Source organism: Ranitomeya variabilis, chromosome 1 (genome assembly GCF_051348905.1).
Source record: "Ranitomeya variabilis isolate aRanVar5 chromosome 1, aRanVar5.hap1, whole genome shotgun sequence".
NCBI classification, from domain to species: domain Eukaryota; kingdom Metazoa; phylum Chordata; class Amphibia; order Anura; family Dendrobatidae; genus Ranitomeya; species Ranitomeya variabilis.
In genome coordinates this window covers 750,605,994-750,620,286 of record NC_135232.1, presented here as the reverse complement: position 1 = coordinate 750,620,286, position 14,293 = coordinate 750,605,994, and the positions used below count along the sequence as shown (strand labels likewise).

The 14,293-nt window shown below is 41.1% G+C and overlaps 1 protein-coding gene across 2 annotated transcripts in view; it reads left to right on the top strand.

Annotated features, from left to right (window-relative positions):
• USE1 (unconventional SNARE in the ER 1) overlaps window positions 1-13,991 on the top strand; it is a 77,945-nt gene extending 63,954 nt beyond the window's left edge. The window contains exons 5-8 of one of the 2 annotated variants that reach the window (XM_077270523.1): window positions 504-522; window positions 4,042-4,072; window positions 11,331-11,493; window positions 11,604-13,991. In XM_077270523.1, coding sequence (XP_077126638.1) covers window positions 504-522; window positions 4,042-4,072; window positions 11,331-11,493; window positions 11,604-11,786 — 396 coding nt within the window. In that variant the 3' untranslated portion in view covers window positions 11,787-13,991. The remainder of the gene's footprint in view (window positions 1-503; window positions 523-4,041; window positions 4,073-11,330; window positions 11,494-11,603) is intronic. The other variant, XM_077270532.1, reaches the window with a different exon arrangement.
• The last annotated feature ends 302 nt before the right edge of the window (window positions 13,992-14,293 follow it).

Sequence of the window (14,293 nt, the reverse complement as noted above, 5' to 3'; positions counted from 1 at the left end):
AATAGATCTCACAGCAATTACAGGTTAGTAGAAGAATATGACAGACGTACTGCTGTAAGTAAACCGTTTCATACACATAATATTAATATTAGCCTACACTAATGTGTATGGCGTATCAGTCTACTGATTGACGGAGGAGATGTCAATTGGACATGTCCAATTTCAGACGGACAATTTTTTCTTTGTCCCGGAGATAATCCACCGTCAAGCATCTCTCTCGGTAGCTTTCTCAAAGGGAATGCATGCGAGTTTGACCGATGGCGCACTCCTGTGTTTTGGAGAGATGACCAAGGTGACTGTTAACCAAACGATCAGGCGAAGCATCCCTCGACCGACAGCTATCTAATGTGCATAAATCTGAAAAGGATTGATATATTATCCCTTATATATTATCCCTTATATAAATATATTCATGTTTTTTCCACTTTTTTTTTTTTTCTGTCCTTGTAGAATTGACATTTTTTAGGCAATTTTCTGATTCTTTTTTTTTTTCTCCCTTGCAGACTACATCACCGTCAAACGGTAAGTTGTCTTTTATTTTTTAATCACTGCAATTTTCTTGTGGGGATATATATACAACCAGCACTCCTAATGCATGCTGCAAACTGTATAATATAGATAAAAAGAACACAGCAGCACATGTACATGAATCTAGGCCATGTGAAAACACAGACAAATATCCAATATGAATCTTATTTCTCAAAAATATTTTTTCACAAATTTAAAAAAAAAAAAATTTTTTCATAAAACTTACAGTAATAGATGAATTGAAGATTCTTAGCGCATAAATTGGCCAATTCATGTGTGCCCACACACACTAGCTATTAAACCCGTTCTACGCCCGGGTGGCGAGCATTTATATTGGTATATTATGGTCTCCATCCTGCGCCCTAATCTTGTCTTGTGCTGCTACCATCTTGCTCCCCCATCCTGTTTTGTGCGCCATGTTGTCATGTGCTACTCTCTTTCTGAGCCCTAATCCTGTCATGTGTTCCCATCCTGCGTCCCCATCCTGTCATGTGGTGCTCCATCCTGCTCACCATCCTGTCATGGTGCTCCCATCCTGCGCCCCCATCCTGTCGTGGTGCTCCCATCCTGCGCCCCCATCCTGTCATGTGGTGCTCCCATCCTGCGACCCCATCCTGTCATGTGGTGCTCCCATCCTGTGCTCCCATCCTGTCATGTGGTGCTCCCATCCTGCGCCCCCATCCTGTCATGTGCTGCTCCCATCCTGCGCCCCCATCCTGTCATTGTGCTGCTCCCATCCTGCGCCCCATCCTGTCATGTGCTGCTCCCATCCTGCGCCCCCATCCTGTCATGTGCTGCTCCCATCCATATGCCCCGTACGCTGCTCCATAAAGGTTGATGGCCCCATAAGATGCTCCATAAAGGTTGATGGCCCCATAAGATGCTCCATAAAGGTTGATGGCCCCATAAGATGCTCCATAAAGGTTGATGGCCCCATAAGATGCTCCATAAAAAGTTGATGGCCCCATAAGTTGCTCCATAGTATTATATGCCCAGTACGCTGCTGCGATTTAAAAAAAAAAAATGACATACTCACCTCTTGTCGCTGGGCGCCGGGGGCCAGAGCAGGCAGGGGTACCGGCGCGCTATGGGGGTCAGGTGCCAGAGTCACCGCTGGCTCAGGCCCCCGGCACTTGCTATATTCACCTTTCCCCGTTCCACCCCTGCGCTGCGCTCTGTTTTCCGGGTCATGTGGCTGTGACTGTTCAGGCGCGCACTATTCACGTCATCGCGCCCTCTGACCTGAACGTCACAGGCAGAAGACACGGAAGACAGACCGGCGCGCAGCGGTGGAACCGGGACAGGTGAATATAGCATATACTCGCCCTCCTGGCACGTCCCTGGTTCTCCGTCGGAGATCGCGGTATCTGTTCAGTGCTTATGCTTATGCGTCACCGGTAAGCGCAGACTGCACAGGCGCTGATTGCCGCAACGTCATGAGAGGGCGGGATCGTGACGCAAAAATCGGCACCTGCGCAGTCCGCGCTTTCCGGTGCCATTTTCTTGAAGACACACTGCAGTGTCTCTGCAGGAGGACATTGATTCCAGGAGCAGGGGGAAATTTGTGCAGCGGAATTGGGGGGAGTTATCGTGACGCCGAAATCGGTACCAGGGCAGTCGGCGCTTTCCGGCGCCATTTTTCTTTAACGAACTCTGTGGCTATAATGTAACGCTGGGAGCGTCTGTGCAGGCGCTTGCGCCGTCTATAAAGTGGTGGGACAGAGTGATGCTCCCAGCATTATATTATAGTTATATATGAGAGAGGTCCAGCACATCCAAGCTAGTCTGAGCAGTTGGCAACCAAAAAAAGCATATAACTTGATGTGGCGACGATAAAGGTTGCACCATGATTTGCTAAGAATGATTACTCTAGAGAACATTGAAACTTCATTACTGCCATAGAAAATGGGGGAAAAAAAGCGCTACATAATGTATATATGAAATATTCATCTACAAAATTATACAAAATATAGTAAAAAAGAACGTACTCAGTGCATAGATTGGCCGATATATGTGAGCCCAACAGCCTTGTCAAGGCGTCCTTCAAAAGTTGGGTCCCTGTCTTGATATGTCGCCTCTCCTGGGCAAAAAAGCCTACAATTTATGGGGCAGGAATGGACCAGCTAACTACTTAACATCACCTGTGACTGATGGCAGTGGGAGTGCAAATAGAGAAAAGGTTAAGTTTTAATAATGCTTTTAAGTGTATTTTATTGGGATTTTATGTGACATACCAACACAAAGTGGCAAGTTTTATGAAGTGCAAAGGAATTGATGCATGGTTCTCTAAATTTTTAAAAAATGTAAATCTGAAAATATTTAAAAAAATGTAAATCTGAAAATATTTTAAAAAAATGTAAATCTGAAAATAGTAACGTGCATTTCTATTCAGCCCCCTTAGTCAATACTTTGTAGGACCAGCTTTTGCTGCAATTATTGCAACAAGTCTTTTGGGATCTGTCTCTACCAGCTTTGCACACCTAGAGGCTGAAATTTTTGCCCCTTCAACTAGCTCTAGCTCACTAATTGGATGGAGAAAGTTTGTAACAGCTTGAAGTCTTGCCACAGATTCTCAATGGGATTTGTGTCTGAACTGTGACTGGAAGGTGAACCTATACTACAGCCTCAAGTCTTTTGCAGCCTCTGGCCGGTTTTTCTACAGGATTGCTATGCATTTAGCTTCATCCATCTTCCCATCAACCTTGACCATCTTCCCTTTCCCTGCTGAAAAAAAGCATCCCCACGGCATGACGCTACTACCATCACCATATTTGACGGTGGGAATGTTGTTTTCAGGGTGATGTGCAGTATTGGTTTTCCACACACGTAGTGTTTTGCACTTAATAGATGTCCTGTGGACACATTCTCCCACATGAGCTTGTGGGTCTCTGCAGCCTCTACAGAATGACAGTGGGCCTCTTGGCTGTTTCTCTAATTAGTGCTCCCCTTTCTTGGGATGTCAGATTAGGTGGACGGCCATTTCATGGTAAGTTAGCTTAGCAATACTCCTTCCTTGGACAATGCATTGAACAGTGATCCCTGAGATGTTCATAGCTTGGGCTATTTATTTTTATAACCTTACCCTGCTTATTTTTCGGGATGCGTCTTATAGTCCGAAAAATACAGTAAATCCTAAATCACATTGCCTTGTATTAAATATCTGAGCTAAACATCATCTGGATCAGCACTGTATGGGCGATCTGTTTACAGCTGATATTATGCATAGGTATATTACATTTTTCTGTACATTAATATAGAAGAGACCATAACTTCTCTACAGAATCCTCTGTACAGATTTGGCTCTGGTCCTCTTGATCTAAGTTAAGGTGCCAGGATGAGGGTATTGAATTTCAAGGTTATAGCCCATATGGTAAAAAGTAAACCTCTCAGGCTGCAATTGCAATTGATTGTAAGTGTAATATTTCAATTTAGAAAAATGGCCATCGTCTATGATTAGTTAATACATTCTGCAATTTATTTAAAGTAATTTCAAGCATCTTTTATATTTGCTAGGTTCGGTGGAAGTATATCCAAGAAAAAGGAAGTAAGTAACGGCAATAGCGTTAAGTAAACTCTTATTACTTGAAAAAAAAATTGCAAAACCTTGAAGATAAGCCTCACAAACCATTGACTCATTGGTAAAGTGAAGCAAGACTCGGTGAGGTTGAGAATTGGTTGTATTTATTAGTGTATGCTCTTACACAGCGGTAGTGGCCATTTTTATGAGGGCGTGCTGCTATATTTTAACCAACAACTGCAGTCTTACCATTCTACCACCAACACCCAATGGGTAAAACATTTCTTTACAGGCTTGTATTTTTCCTTTTTGTTTACATCAGGGCAGTGTTTCTTCTGTAATGCTACATTCCCAGAATGAGCTTTTGGTGCGTTTTTGATGCTGCGTAGAAAAAAGTATCTTACAGTTCCAGCATAGTAGATGAGATTTATAGAAATCTCCTGCCATCTGTTCTTCTTTTTAACAAAGCTTAAAGTCACCTACAGTGTGTGTTTAAATCTGCAGCAATCCGTAGCGGGTACGCCGAGTTCTCTGTGGGAAACTTCCCCATAGACTTGCATTATGTGCGGAAATTCTGCATTCTAAGGCTGGTTTCACACTTGCGTTTTGATCTGCAGCATTTGTAAAAAAAAACTCAGGTGGTGAAAAAACGCATGTAAACGCGTGCAAACGCTGTGTTTTTTAGACGCATGCCTTTTTGCATGCAGTAAAAAAAACGCGGCGTTTTGACGCGTTTACATGCGTTTTTTCCTGCGTTTGCGTTTTTGAAACGCATGCTGAGAAGTGTGTGACAGCTGCCAATCATCAAAATCAACTAGAAAACCCACTATTAATAGAATTAGCTAGGGATAGGGTTAGGGTTAGGATCCCTAGGGTTAGGGGTAGGGTTAGGGTTTGGATCTCTAGGGTTAGGGGTAGCTTTTTATTAGAAGAATGTCCTGGTCACCAGGTCACTGATAAGCCACCCCCCACCATCAAGGTGATAAAGGGATCCAAACCCTAACCCTAACCCTAGGGATCCAAACCCTAACCCTAACCCTAGGGATCCTAACCCTAACCCTAACCCTAGGGATCCTAACCCTAACCCTAGGGATCCAAACCCTAACCCTAACCCTAGGGATCCATAGGGATTGGCTATTATGTTGACCTGGAGACCAGGACATTCTTCTAATAAAAAGCTTTGTTCAATGTGGACACCCCAAGATATACGGTATTGCTATAGAGTACTAAAAATATAAACTCGGAGAGTATTCACTGTCGTATTGTTAAGGTTAAGGGTAGGGTTAGGGTTCGGGGTAGGGTTAAGGTTAGGGTTTGGATCCCTAGGGTTAGGGTTAGGGGTAGGATCCCTTTATCACCCTGATGGTGGGGGGTGGCTTATCAGGGTGTATTCTTGTTTTTTTCTATAAAAACGCATGCGTTTAAAACGCAAGCAAACGCATGTACGCAAAAACGCATGCGTTTCCATAGACATCAATGTATTTTTTGCCGCAAATCAAACGCAAATGAACGCATGCGTTTTTTTGCGGAAAAAAAAGCCTCTGAAAATTACTACATGTTGCATTTCTGCAAAAGAACGCATGCAGCAAAAAACGCATGCGTCGTTAAACGCGGCAAAACGCGTACAAAAAAACGCATGCGTTTTTAATGTTAAACATAGGGGAAAAAACGCATGCGGTTTTTTTGGTAAAAACTCTGCAGATCAAAACGCAAGTGTGAAACCAGCCTAAGAAAACGCACATGTGTTTTAAGTGCGTTTCTGCAGCGGAAACACATTAAAATGTATGTGAGCTGCACCTTTAGTATATAAATAAAGTTGTCAAAGCCAAATACCAGGAAGTATCAAAAACAAAGCTGTGTTATTTAACCCCTTTCTGCCATCTGACGTACTATCCTGTCAAGGTGACCTGGAACTTAATTCCCAGGGACGGGATAGTACGTCATAGGCGATCAGCCGCACTCACGGGGGGAACGTGGCTGATCTCGGCTGGGTGTCAGCTGATTATTACAGCTGACATCCGTCACTATGTGCCAGGAGCGGTCACGGACCAAACATGATCGCAGCATTCCGGTGGCATATGGAAGCATCGCGCAAGGAGGGGGCTCCCTGCGTGCTTCCCTGAGACCCTCGGAACAACGCAATGTGATTGCATTGTTCCGAGCGTCTCCTCGTCCTCCTCCCTGCAGGCCCCGGATCCAAGATGGCCGCGGGGATCCTTCCGGGTCCTGCAGGGAAGTGGCTTGCAATCACCTGATGAGAGCAGGCGCCGGCAAGCCTCCTTGCACTGCCTGTCAGATCGCTGAACTGACACAGTGCTTTTCAAAGTGTCAGATCAGCGATCTGACACTATACAGTGATGTCCCAGCCTGGGACAATGTAAAAAAAAAAAAAAAAAAAATTAACGTGTTAAAAAAAAAAAAAAATCTAAATAAAGAAAAAAAAGTATATATTGTTCCAATAAATACATTTCTTTATGTAAATAAAAAAAAAAATAATAAAAATACACATTTAGTATCGCTGCATCTGTAACGACCCGACCCATAAAACTGTCCCACTAGTTAACCCCTTCAGTGAACACCGTAAAAATAAAAAAAAGGCAAAAAACAATGCTTTATCATCATACCGCCAAACAAAAAGTGGAATAACACGCGATCAAAAAGACGGATATAAATAAACTTGATACCGCTGAAAACGTCATCTTGTCCCGCAAAAAACGAGCCGCCATACAGCATCATCAGTGAAAAAAATAAAAGTTATAGCTATCAGAATAAAGCGATGCAAAAATTTTTTCTATAAAAGTTTTTATTGTATAAAAGCGGCAAAACCTAAAAAAATGATATAAATGAGGTATTGCTGTAATCATACTGACCCGAAGAATACAACTGCTTTATCAATTTTACCAAACGCGGAACAGTATAAACGCGCAACCCAAAAAAAAAAAAAAAAATCATGAATTGGTCAAAAAAAGTCATGTGCCCAAAAATGGTACCAATAAACACGTCACTCTGTGGACCAAAATATGGAAAAATTATAGCTCTCAAAATGTGGTAACGCAAAAACTATTTTTTGCAATAAAAAGTCTGTGTGTGACAGCTGCCAAACATAAAAACACGCTATAAAAAGACACTGTAAATAGTAAATCAAACCCCCTTTTATCACCGCCCTAGTTAGGGAAAAATAATAAAATTAAAAAAATGTATTTTTCTATTTTCCCGTTAGGGTTAGGGCTACAGTTAGGGTTGGGGCTAAAGTTAGGGTTTGGATTACATTTACGGTTGGGATTAGGGTTAGGGTGTGTTTGGGTTAGGGTTGGGATTAGGGTTAGGGGTGTGTTGATGTTAGGGTTGGGATTGGGGTTAGGGGTGTGTTGATGTTAGGGTTGGGATTAGGGTTAGGGGTGTGTTGGAATTAGGGTTGGGATTAGGGTTAGGGGTGTGTTCGAGTTAGGGTTGGGATAAGGGTTAGGGGTGTGCTGGAGTTAGGGTTGGGGTTATGGTTGGAGTTAGAATTGGGGGTTTCCACTGTTTAGGCACATTAGGGGCTCTCCAAATGCGACATGGCGTCCGATCTCAATTCCAGCCAATTCTGAGTTGAAAAAGTAAAACCGTGCTCCTTCCTTTCCAAGCTCTCCCGTACGCCCAAACAGGGGTTAACCCCAACATATGGGGTATCAATGTACTCAGGACAAATTGGACAACAACTTTTGGGGTCCAATTTCTCTTGATACCCTTGGGAAAATAAAAATTTGGGTGCTAAAATATCATTTTTGTGGGGAAAAGAAGATTTTTTATTTTCACGTCTCTGCGTTATAAACTGTAGTGAAACACTTGGGGATTCAAAGTTCTCACAGCGCATCTAGATAAGTTCCTTGGGGAGTCTAGTTTCCAATATGGTGCCAATTGTGGGGGGTTTCCACTGTTTAGGCACATCAGGGGCTCTCCAAACGCAACATGGCGTCCTATCTGAATTCCAGTCAATTTTGCATTGAAAAATTAAACAGCGCTCCTTCCCTTCCGAGCTCTGCCATGCGCCCAAACAGTGGTTTACCCCCACATATGGGGTATCTGCTTACTCAGGACAAATTGAACAACAACTTTTGGGGTCCATTTTCTCCTGTTACCCGTTGTAAAATAAAACAAATTGGATCTGAAGTAAATTTTTTGGGGAAAAAAGTTAAATGTTCATTTAAAAAAAAAACAAAAAAAAAACCATTCCAAAAATCCTGTGAAACACCTGAAGGGTTAATAAACTTCTTGACTGTGATTTTGAGCACCTTGAGGGGTGCAGTTTTTAGAATGGTGTCACACTTGGGTATTTTCTATCATATAGACCCCTCAAAATGACTTCAAATGTGATGTGGTCCCTAAAAAAAAAAAATGGTGTTGTAAAAATGAGAAATTGCTGGTCGACTTTTAACCCTTATAACTCCCTAACAAAAACAAAATTTGGTCCCAAAATTGTGCTGATGTAAAGTAGACATGTGGGAAATGTTACTTATTAAGTATTTTGTGTGACATATCCTCTGTGATTTAAGGGCATGAAAATTCAAAGTTGGAAAATAGCTAAATTTTCAAAATATTCGCCAAATTTCCGTTTTTTTCACAAATAAACGCAAGTAATGTCATGGAAATGTTACCACTAACATGAAGTACAATATGTCACGAGAAAACAATGTCAGAATCACCGGGATCCATGCAAGCGTTCCAGAGTTACAATATAACCTCATAAAGGGACAGTGGTCAGAATTGTAAAAATTGGCCCGGTCATTAACAAGCCAACCACCCTTGGGGGTTAATGGGTTAAGAGTATGTGCACACGTTGAGTATTTGGATGCAGAAATTTCTGCGTCTCATGGCGTGAAAAACCCAGCTGACAATACGCGCATTTTGGAATTGCGTTTTTAATGTGCTTTTGTTCAATGATTGCTATTTGTAGCTTATACGGCTAGTTGGAGAAAAAAAAGCAAGCTTATATAAAGACTAGGTGGTAGCCTGATTCTAACGCATCAGGTATTCTAGAATATGTATGTAGTTTATTTATGAAGATTTTAGAATAATACATTGAATACACAGGACTGTGCCTGTCGCTGATTGCGGCCGGCATGTAGTATATAACAGCCCACGTAGTATATAGCACAGCCACGTAGTATATGGCACAGCCACGTAGTATATGGCACAGCCACGTAGTATATGGCACAGCCACGTAGTATATAGCACAGCCCACGGAGTATATAGCACAGCCACGTAGTATATAGCACAGCCCACATAGCATATAACACAGCCACGTAGTGTATAACAGCCCACGCACGCAGTATATAACACAGCCCACGTAGTGTATAACAGCCCACGCACGCAGTATATAACACAGCCCACGTAGTGTATAACACAGCCCACGCACGCAGTATATAACACAGCCCACGTAGTGTATAACACAGCCCACGTAGTGTATAACACAGCCCACGCAGTGTATAGCGCAGCCCACGCAGTGTATAGCGCAGCCCACGCAGTGTATAGCGCAGCCCACGCAGTGTATAGCGCAGCCCACGCAGTGTATAGCGCAGCCCACGCAGTGTATAGCGCAGCCCACGCAGTATATTGCATATATTTATATGTGGGCATCATATCCCTGATAAAAAATAGTTATATAGTCACCTTCCGTTGGCCCCGGATCCAGGCGACGCGGTTACCGACTCTCCTCGCGCGCTCTGGTCCCAAGAGTGCATTGCGGTGACAGTGACTGCAGACTCATCAGTTTGGACCGGACAACCCCTTTAACATTCACAGGTTAGGTAGGATACAGTTTTAATTAAAAACTGCTTCGGACTGATGGGAGGAGTAAAAATGGAGAAAAAACAAATGATAAAGTCAAATGTACTCTAAAACTGTACCAATAAAAACTTGAAGAAACCCTGAAGGAATTAATTTTCTACAAATAGATAAAAGCATTAACGTTTATTGAATCATCCAGATAAAAAAGAACCATTAAAAACAGGATATCCTTGAAAATATAACAATGTCTAATTATCGGGAAATGATAATTGTGCAGTATAATTCCTCCATAAGAGCTTTTGAACGATGATTAGTGCATGTCATCATGGTTACTAAATAAAACAAATCTGCCACCTTTTTTTTTGCATTTTAAATTTTTTTTTATTAACTGCTCCATAAATAAGATGTTTTCGTGATCAGTATAAATATGGCAGTAGCGATTTATAAAGTTGTATTACTTTTGTACTATTATTAGTTATTATTATTATTATTATTATTATTATTAAAAAAATAAATCACTTGATTTTTGGACGCCAAATTCTTAGAGACATAAGTTTCACAATATTCCGCCAATGGAGCGGTATAAGGGCTTATTTTTTGAATGACAGTTGTAGTTTTCATTGATGCCATTCTGTGTTAGATGTAACTTCTTGATCACGTTTTATTAACTCTATGGGAGTCAAACATGAACCAAAAAAAAAAAAAAGTCAAAACTTTTTTTTTTCGTTTTTTTTTTTTTTTAACAATATTCACTGTACGGGATGAAAAATATAGTTTATAGTATGGGTTGTTACGAACATTAATACCAAATGTGTTGTTTTTTGCATGGGGCTGTTCTTATCAAATCACTTATTATTAAAACTGTTATTTTCTTAATTTTTTTGTTTTTCATAACACTTAACATTATTTTCTTTTTACCATATTTGAGTCCTATTAGGGGTTTTGATCCTCTGATTGCATTGATAATGCATGCAGTGTGTGTTGTACAGGGCATTATCTAACTGCTCAGTGTTTCACTGACAGCTTATGAAACCCCACTTCCAATGGGAGTGATGATATCTGATAAACTGAAGGATATGGCAGACGTGGAGGCCATTGTCAGGTCTTAGGTTACCATAGCTGCCCACGATCATATTGTAGGGGAGCCAATGGGCTGACAGAGAGCGATCTCTCTTTGACAGACTAAACAGGTGCCACTGTCACTATTGACAATGGCATTTGAGGGGTTGAAGTGCTGGGATCACCAATATGCCCAGTTTGAGCACACACTGCAAGACCTTATTTGCGTAGAACAGCTGGCTCATGCTGCAGATAGCACAGGCACAACTCCATCCATCAGACGTAACTGTACAGCCATGTGCAGAAACCATGGCTGCTTAAATAAAGTAATAATTAAAAAAATATATATCCACTGGAATGCGATAGTAAAGCAATGAGTAAAGAAAAAAGCTTGTTACAAGTCTGGCAGCAAGAGGTTAACATGTCAAAGTATTAATGAATTGTTTACTTCTTGCAGGGGTTCAATTTCAGATGACAAACAGTCCTCGGCAGAGCTTGATGCAGTGCTACAGCATCACCACAACATGCAGGAGAAGTTGGCCGAGGAGATGTTACGTCTTACTCAGAATCTTAAGAATAACACCTTAGCAGCACAGAATGTCATCAAACAGGACAACCAGGTAAAATGCTTGTTGCAGGCAGCAAATATTGCATTTGCGTAAACCTGGACACATACTTGGAGATGGGAATGTAAAAAGCACTGCTTTTATGTATCTCTCTATTCATCTAGACACTTACCCAATCTTTGAAACTGGCAGACCAGAACTTTGAGAAGCTGAAGACTGAATCAGACCGTCTGGAGCAGCATGCAAAGAAATCGGTCAACTGGCTCTTATGGCTCATGCTCATCTTTGTCTGCTGCACCTTTATCAGCATGATACTCTTTATCAGACTATTTCCCCGGCTGCGGTGACAACCCTAGCTGGGCAGTCATGTTCTCCCTACGTGATCTGTAATATCCTGAAACTTGTGTATAGGATATGTATACCGTTTGCACACTTATCTCCTGGCTTGTCACTCCAGTCTTGTACAGTTAGCTCCTTTACTTTCATGGTTTTTCACAACATAATAACTTGTGTTCTTTATACAATTACCAGACATACAGTTCACAAAGGCATTGACCATAGAATCTGCATTTTTTGGTGGACTTTTATGGATGACCCAGAACCAAGCATTATTTAACTGAAATATGTGACAATTCCTTCCCATCGATTTGGCTACAATGAGAGTACATCTTGAAGAGCTCCAGGAACAAATATGGCAATGTCTTCTGAAATCTACAATTGCAGATTATTCCACTTTGTAGAGAGTCCATGGAAAGGCGAAATATCTGCAAACTGCCATTTTCCTATTAAAATTACATGATGGTAAAGTGTTTGTGTGGGGGTGAACTCTTAAAATGAGATCTCGGTGATTGCCTGTCCCTGACCTGATAAATATGAGCCAAGTGCATGCATAGAGCAATTACATCGGACACGGAAGTCAGATATGTGCTCCTCTCTCAGCGAAAGCTGGCACACAACTGTTTTTTTTATTAGTACAGAGAAAAGATCATGTAACAGGCAAAAAGAGGGCATCGCACAACTTCTGAGCAACTATCATGTCTGTGATTGGTCCATGTTAGGTCTTCCATATATAGTCTTCGGTGTTATCTACTTCACATTCCGAGGATTTTTTCCAGGGCGTTGTTCCAGGATGCAGACGCCATCTTGCCATGCCACATCTGAGCTAGCTTATGTAAGGTTAATAATTGATTTCATTAGCCATTCTCTCCTTCACATTTCTTTGTTAGTCTTTACACCCCAATATTTGTTACACTATTGGTTTAAGATATTTTACCTTGTGGAACTATTTTCATGTTTTGTGTTCCTTTTACTATTTTCAAGTAACTTTCATTTGTAATTGAATCAGTGTAAAAAGTGAAGCTGCAAGGAGTGCACTAACCAATCAAATTCTTCTAATGTAGTTTAGCATACGAACGGCCTCTTGTTTGTCCAGTCAGATACTAATTCTCACTTTAACAGGACTTGACAGGGGTAGGACCCCTAAAGAGTATTATTCATCAGAAGTCCAGTAAAACAGCGAAATGATAATCGGGAGACTTTCAGTGTAACTGCTTTCACTCTACATATGCAATATGGGTCAAGGAAACTCCCAGCATATGTCAACTGTTTCATTTTAATAATAATTTGTATTTCTTTAATGCCAATATGTTTTATAGCACTTTACAAAGCAGAAGGGACATGTACAAACATAGTTTTTAAGGTTGAAGGTAGACTTAAGTCCCTGGAGATCAACCTATAGCCTAATGTGGGAAGGCAAAAACCCCATGAGGCAAAAACGAATTACCCCACATTGTGGGAAAATTCCTTCCCAACTCCCCATACAGCAATCAGACTAGTTCTTTGGATCAAAGTCTCATCTCAGAATCTAGTGCCCTTAACCTGTATAATTATATTTTTTAACAATGGCATCCAAGCCTTGCTTGCATTTTTTTTTTAAATCAGATTTTTTTTTATTAAAGATTTTCAAAAGTAACAACATTACAAACAGTGTCACATACCCCAATCCCCAAGCCCTTCCCCTCAATAGAGTACACCACAGTAGGTCAAGTACAGTAGTAAATATCACAATACAGAAACGGAAAATTTTACACTGAAGAATAACCTTCCAATTGTTGGTTCATACTATAGGTACGCATAACTAGCTACACTTAACATGGAGAGCCTGCCATAGCTCTTAAGACCAGTACATAAGCATCTATTTCTAGCGATCTGAAGACACCCAAGCAATACCTCTGTAGTTCTCTTGATGCCAGACCCGATCTACCAATCCATGAGGTCAAAATTTTTGAAACTTAGAAATACGATTCCATTTCTGATAAATACCTTTTTCAAATGTAATAACCAGTACGATAATAGTACGGTAATACGAAATCCAATATTGGGCTATTACTTTTCTGTCCATAAACAACATGTGGGACATTGCATCTTGCCTTACTCATTAGATAAGAAGAGATTTCAACAAGAACGAATATAAAAACATACTATTTATAAACCTAAAAACAATAAATATAAAAATACAAAATGGAGGGGAAATAGACACAGCATAAACGTGTAAAAAAAAAAAAAAAAAAGACCAGTGGGATTATCAAGATATAAAGCCAATGGAACGTACTATACAATGTGCAATAATCGACATGTGTATAATAGAGAAAGTTCCCGAGGCACCTGACACCCCCCCAGAAGAAGAGGGAGGCGAAACGGCGCCTGTTGGGTGTGAGGGGAGCACCACTTGTCCAACAGTCTCCTCACGCATTCTAACTTCAGGTGATACAACCTTGCTATGTTTAGCAAGTTTGGTATATGTGCAGTAGGTCATTGGACTCTAGTGGGATTGTGATGCCAAGGGAAGCCCTCA